We start from the raw sequence: 6655 nt of genomic DNA, 5'->3' as shown, positions 1-6655 counted from the left end.
GACATGAGATATGTTGAAATAAACAGGAACACGGATTATTTTGTCACTCAAAACTGCACCCAGTTCTTTCAGATGTGGCTCCAGAAGTAAAAATAAAATTAAAAAGCATTCATTTTCCATCCCCCTGATCCTCGCAAGGGTTACAGGGGTTGCAAGAGCCTATCCCAGCGGACTTCGGTTAAAGGGCAGGTTACATCCTAGACAAACAACCATTAACACGCACAATCATAACACCACTGAGCAAAAATCGATCTCACTCTATCCCACACTTGCCGACGCTGAAGACAGGCCTTTCTAAACCTTCTAAACCACCAGGTGGCTTGATTATAAATCAAATAATTTTGAGTCATCAGAGGCAATAAAATGATCCGGCCAATCAAATCGGTAATAGAAAGGAATACACAGAATAATTTCTAAATTAAAGCGGCCCTACGGATGAGTGGTTAACACGTTGGCCTCACAGCTCTGGGCTCCTGAGTTCAAATCCAGGTCAGTCTATCTGTATGGAGTTGGCATGTTTTCCATGTGCCTGTGTGGGTTTTCTCTGGATACTCTGGTTTCCTCCCACGTTCCAAAAACATGCATGGTAGGCTAATTGGACACTCTAAATTGCCCCTAGGTATGGGTGTGGGTGTGCATGATTGTCCGTCTCCTCGTGCCCTGCGATTGGCTGCCCACCGATTCAGGGTGTCCCCCACCTACGGCCTAGACCTAGAGTCAGCCGGGATAGGGTCCAGCACCCCCCGTGACCCTAATGAGGATATAGTGGTTCAGAAAATGAGATAAGATGAGATTTTGAATTTACATAACCGGGAGTCTCTATTTTTTACCCTCATCTAATTTGAAATAATAATAATTTAAAGAATACCTCATTAATTGAATAGAAATATCAAATAGTATGATAATTACCATAGAAAGTAGCTTACCTTTCCCAGCTGTTCTTCCAATAAAACTAAATACTAATGAATGAGGTCCTCATGGAGAAATCTGTTCCTCTGTTTAATCGTTTTTGTATCCTGATGGAGACGTAGTGTTTGATATGAAAAGAGACATATCCATGTGAGAATTAGAATCCAAGCGCTTCCTAAGCAAACCCCCAAATGCATTCCTAATCACAGTCTCCACTTCCTCTTCCACAGTCGAACTGTGAGTCACACTGACAACAATGATGTCATAAAGATCAGAGATGCCCCCCTCAATGATCAGCTGTGAGTAATGCTGTCTGTATCACATGAGCGGCTATAATATAAACAAGACAATGGCATAGACTAAATATGTGTTTTTTTTCTTAGAATTGCAAAACCCACTGATGTAAACATATCGTGAGTAAGTCTGAGAAGACAATTACTTGTGAAAATGTGTATTACTTCGGAGCCTAAATTGAACACCTGCTGACTTGATGACTTCCTAATAGAGAGAAAGCAGTCAAGACTGCATTTCCAAGAGAATATCCCTATGCATCCCACATCTCCCGCTTTGCCATGTTCCCAACCTTCCGGAAGTCAGATGACCCTCGGACATTCCCTTTTATAAGCCCCATCGTCCAGACGGCACCTAAGATTGGTGTGCTGGGCATAACTAAAGGTACAAATAAAGTAGCTAGGTGCAGGATATTCTCATTAGATGTTCTAACCTAGCCTAACCTAATCACATGAGTGAAATCCTACTATGTCCTTATACAGGTGCTCCATACAGGCATGATATCTTCGAAACACCCACCAGGGCAAAGACAGCTCTAAGGAATGGAGAGTTTAACTTCTCTGATGTAAATAAACATTTGAGTATCAAATTGAGTGTGCCATTCCACACCTTTTCTAATCATTCTTATCTTTTTTAGCGTCCAAAACCTGTGTGGGGAGTAAGGCATGCCTTGTATGCCGCTCCCACCATGGCAGTGCTGCCCCGCCCCAAAGGTGCTGACAGAGAGTTGACGGCTGCGGAACGAACGAGTAACATGTTAAAAAGAATGGACAAGCTTCAATGGGTCACTTCCTATCAAACGGAGTACAAGGGTAAGTGTCTAATCATTCCTTGAGAGAATTGAAATGGGAAATAATGGCTGATTTTCAGTGGGAAAGGCCCGTTTTGACTTACACTGCCCGCTCACCATCCAAAAAGGAAAAGTCACACACATTAATATTTTCTTGGACTGGCTTTAGTTTGTATTATGGCACATTCACTGCAGCATTAGTCTCTTGGGTTGATGAGTCCAGATTTATAGTCCTGTTCCAAAGTGATGGTGCGTCAGAATAAGATAAAATGCAGATTAATTGAAAGCCTGAAATGCTGGTTGAAAACTCTAAATTGCTTATGTGTGAGTGTGAATGGTTGTCCATCTCCTGGTGCCCCGTGATTGGCTGGCGACCAATTCAGGGTGCCCCACGCCTGGTGCCTGTAGAGATTTTGAATTTACATAACCAGGAGTCTATTTTTTACCCTCATCTAATGTGAAATAATAATAATTTAAAGAATACCTCATTAATTGAATAGAAATATCAAATAGTATGATAATTACCATAGAAAGTAGCTTACCTTTCCCAGCTGTTCTTCCAGCTCTCCTCATGACACTTGTGAGGTTAAGCGGTATGGAAAATGAATGAATACAAAATACATATGTAAACAATGTATGTGGCTGTATCAAAAGGAAAAGGCCATAAGAAGAACAAATGGAATGGGTTAAGGAGTGTTCTTAAGCATAATCTTTTATTTGTTCTTGATTTTACACCTCACTTTGTTGCGTTTTATTCTGAAAATCCCCGTTATTTCTCAGAAAAGAAAATTGATACTATATGCATATGCAAAACCTACTGAAGCCAGCTTTGCTAAATAACATGCAAAAAATGAGCCATTCATTTGTAATTCAAATTTATATGGCATGATATAAAACACTCATTCATTTATAATATAACACTTTTGTGTTCAAATATTTTCCAAGTTGTTTGTGTGTGTTCAATCACAAATGCGAATTAAATGTATGTTCATTTGTTTAAAATTTCAAACCCTGCAAACATGGCTGGACTTCGACCAGTTTGAACAAATAGTGTTCAAGTGCAAAACTGGTGAAGGATTATTGAAAGAAGGGGATAACACTGAATTGAATTGAATGCTTTTATTTTTGCCATTATACAAGTATAGTAATGACATTGAAAGGTTCACCACGAAGTGCAGGATCGTGGCTGTTCAGTGGGCGAATTTCTATGGGGAAGGGGGCTCATAACCAGTCCTCAGGGGCCCCTGTAGGAACTCTTTTTTTTGTTCCATTTGATCCAGCACAGACATTTTAACCAATGAGGTTTCTGCTAAAACACAGTGCACCTGACTGCAACAATTTTGCTGAAAAGGTGTCGTTTTGTGTGGTTGAAATCAAATCCTGCACTCAATGAATTCAGACTGTACATATATAAATTGTGCTTGGTATTGATCCTTAAAACATTCATTTTCTGAACAGTTTATTATCACAAGGGTGGCTCAGGGAGAACATGCAAACGCCACAGTGAGGACCGACCCGGATTAGAACCCAGGACCTCAGAAATGTGTAGCCGACACCCTAACCACTCATTCACCCTATCCTAAAAGCAACAATAATGTAATATATGTGAAAAATCCAAGTCTTAGCTATTTAATAGCATTCTAACTTTTAACATGTAGTACATGCATATTTATGTTTGCTTATCTATTTTTCCTTGTAGTGTTTTACTATCCGTTTGCACCTGTGTATTCATTTCGACATCAGGTGGCGCTGTTGCATAAAGACTGTGGATTGAACAGTGATTGCGTCATAGTTTAGGTTTAAACATGACGTCATAGTTGGGATTAAGACACCAATAATTTAATTCACGTGATTTTATTTCATTGCGTATCAAAATAATCCAAAATAAAAAAAAATCAATCAACAAAAACAGTATATACTGTAGGTTTTTTTGTCTTTACGGGACACAATAAAAGTCATTTAACAATTACTGTTCTCTATACAACAATGTCTTTTGAAAGATTTGGTTTTGTCATTATTTCTTTTATATTTTTTTAATACCCAGGATGCAATACACCTTTAAAACATTAATTGAGTTTCTCTTTTGTCTCCATCGTTATGCCGTTCCATAACTTTACCCATTTCATTACTTAACATCATGTCGTCACATTACTTTTAAATCTTGGTATTTTAAATAGATACAGTGACGTCAGTTGTTATTTGATTCCAAATATTTAGCTGACATTTACATCAGTTCTTTTAATGACATTTCTTACTGTTGCCGTGCACACATTTGATTAGATGAACTTTTGCTTCATTTGTTTCATTTAAAATTGTATTCTTTCAATTGGATTTTTTCTCTACTGCGATAAAACAGATGTACGTACTTCCTTTCTTTGCTACCTGTTCTGTTAATATTGCTCATCGCCCTGGGTTTTCCTGCATTATGTGTGCAAATTGAGATTAATTCCATCATTGCACTGCACTAAAAATATTAGGATAGCATTTGATGTGTTTATTTCGCTTGTGACTTTGGACTGAATAATCTTTATAATCTTTTTTTATGAGACATTTCTTATTTGTGTTGGGCTGATGAACGAGTGGTTAGTGCGTCGGCCTCACAGTTATGGGGTCGATGGTTCGATGTCAGGTCGGTCCTCCAGTTTGCATGTTCTCCCGTGTTTTCGTGGGTTTACCCAGGGTACTTCAGTTTCCTCCCCACCCCAAAAACATCAATAGTTGAATATTACCTGGTATGAGTGTGAGAGTTGTTGTGCCCTGGGATTTACTAGCCACCAATTCAAGGTGTCCCCCACACACCTGGTGCCCATAGTCAGCTGGGATAGACCCATGTGATGATAAGCTTTGCATAAAATGAATGGAAAAAAACCCTATTATGTCCATTTCATGAGTTCATTTATGCTGCCTTTGAATGATACAAATTGTTTTTTTTTATCTGGCTTTTCGAAGGGTCGCCTCAGTATGACATGCGAGAAAAAAAGGTTGCACAGCCTAGGAGAACTTCACAAACTGCACCCCTGGGCCCAGATGTGAGAAAATTCATATTTAAGTCTTGGCAGCAGCTTTTCACTGTCCCTAATGAAAATCTTCTCTTCCAGAGGGATCGAGCTGTTATGGTGCTGGTTCCCTCAAAACTGAGGCAAGAAGCCAGACGAAGAAAAGGAAGGAACTTGAAGAGCCCTCACAGCGAGGGGTATTTAAACCCCTCTCTAACAAAACTAGGAGTGTGTCTATGCAAGAAAGCTTCTCCTCAACCCACAAACACCAAAGAAACAAAAAAAGAAGTAGCCGAATCGTTAAGGAATAATCAAGTAGAGAGAAAAGAGGGGCCAAGAGTGCATTTTGAGGATAGATTGACAAGCTCCCTGGCGACAAACAACCAAAAAAGCAATATGTCACGGCTTCGCCTACCCGGCATTTCACCTGTGGTAAAAGCGTCTAGAGAAAACATAGGCCTCGACCTTCGGAGTTTGCAAGCCGCGTACAGCAAAACAAAGGCCCACCAGATTTTCAACGACTCCATCAAATATTCGTCGATCAACTTGAGAGACAATGTTTACACAGGCAAAAAACATAGCTTTTATGGTGTCAACTCCAACATCATACATTGATTTGAAGCTGGGGAATACCATTTTTTTTCTTAGTTTGGTCCGATAGCTCTTTTTAGGTCTTTTTTAGGTGCACAATTCAAAATATAGCATCTCCGTTTTTTTTTTTTTGGGAACTATAGATCTTTATTTTTTTAACAATTATAAAAAATACTGTACTTAACCCCTTGGTGCTTGCATTTACATTTAACAATACCTATACACCAGGGGTGTCCAAACTATGGCCTGGTGCCCAGATTTTAGCAGCAAATTATGAAGACATCATTAAATATGGCACACAAAAGAATGACATTGAAACCCTCCCAATGGATTGGATGTTTTTTTTCTTTTTGCTGGTAATGGCAATCAATTAGTTAATTCTGAAAAATAAATAAAATGTGCTTTTTTAAAAAATATATATATATTTTTTTATCCAATCCCAATCCACTTTTTAACAAACAAACGGGGAAAGCTTTCGGTTCCTTTTGATTATTCTGAAAGCAGCCATCAGAGAAGTTTGGACAACCCTGGTATACAAAAGTTGGTATACAGCAAGCATTGGGGAATAAATACATAGCCAAACAAAAATAATACGAAAAATATAGAAAATGATATAGAAAAATCATTGTAAAAAATATTTCTAATTCTCACAATATTTTAAAAAGATAAAAAAATACTATTTAAAAATAGGTAAAATTAAGAATAAAAACAAAGTCAAAATGTGAAAGTGTAAGAAAAATATCAAAAGTATTTATTTTTTTAAAATTTATTTTTTTAAATAATGTTTATTTTTTTCCTTTTTTTTAATTTATTACTTTTAAAATCGTTTTTATATTCATAATATGCTTTTCTAATTTATAATGTTTGCTGCCAGCCTCTTCCAGTTAAAACTTGACTACAATTTTGGAATTAGCATGCCGATTTTAAATTGTTCCCTATTGTAAATGTGCTTTTAGCGACATTTCTTGGTGAAGTTTAATATTATTAGTATAAAATTATCACTCCAAAAAAATTGTCCTACATTTGCAACTATTTCTTAGTGTGCTTTCTCTGATGGGTAAAGGATGAATGGGTATCA

The 6655-nt window shown here is 37.6% G+C and overlaps 1 protein-coding gene across 2 annotated transcripts; it reads left to right on the top strand.

Moving 5' to 3' along the window:
• Window positions 1-620: 620 nt before the first annotated feature.
• On the top strand, window positions 621-6159 carry LOC144198894 (uncharacterized). 2 transcript variants are annotated; one of them, XM_077720104.1, is made up of 6 exons: window positions 621-1208; window positions 1293-1584; window positions 1683-1765; window positions 1838-2012; window positions 4940-5019; window positions 5089-6159. In XM_077720104.1, exons 2-6 carry the CDS (start codon window positions 1482-1484, stop codon window positions 5599-5601), a joined length of 954 nt encoding a protein of 317 aa, XP_077576230.1. In that variant the 5' UTR covers window positions 621-1208; window positions 1293-1481; the 3' UTR covers window positions 5602-6159. The 2 variants fall into 2 exon arrangements, with proteins under 2 accessions (XP_077576230.1, XP_077576231.1); XM_077720105.1 differs by lacking the exon at window positions 621-1208 and having other exon boundaries at window positions 1283-1326; window positions 1415-1584.
• The last annotated feature ends 496 nt before the right edge of the window (window positions 6160-6655 follow it).

The sequence above is a fragment of the Stigmatopora nigra genome, chromosome 7, assembly GCF_051989575.1.
Source record: "Stigmatopora nigra isolate UIUO_SnigA chromosome 7, RoL_Snig_1.1, whole genome shotgun sequence".
In the NCBI taxonomy this organism is placed as follows: domain Eukaryota; kingdom Metazoa; phylum Chordata; class Actinopteri; order Syngnathiformes; family Syngnathidae; genus Stigmatopora; species Stigmatopora nigra.
The sequence above is the reverse complement of the archived record's forward strand: the minus strand, read 5'-3'. Positions and strand labels throughout refer to the sequence as shown.

Coding starts and splice junctions, on each gene's coding strand:
- LOC144198894 (XM_077720104.1), top strand. CDS start 1,482: ATGTTCCCAACCTTCCGGAAGTCAGATGACCCTCGGACATTCCCTTTT. Junction 1,585..1,682: donor TGTGCTGGGCATAACTAAAG/GTACAAATAAAG, acceptor GTCCTTATACAG/GTGCTCCATACAGGCATGAT. Junction 1,766..1,837: donor GAGAGTTTAACTTCTCTGAT/GTAAATAAACAT, acceptor TATCTTTTTTAG/CGTCCAAAACCTGTGTGGGG.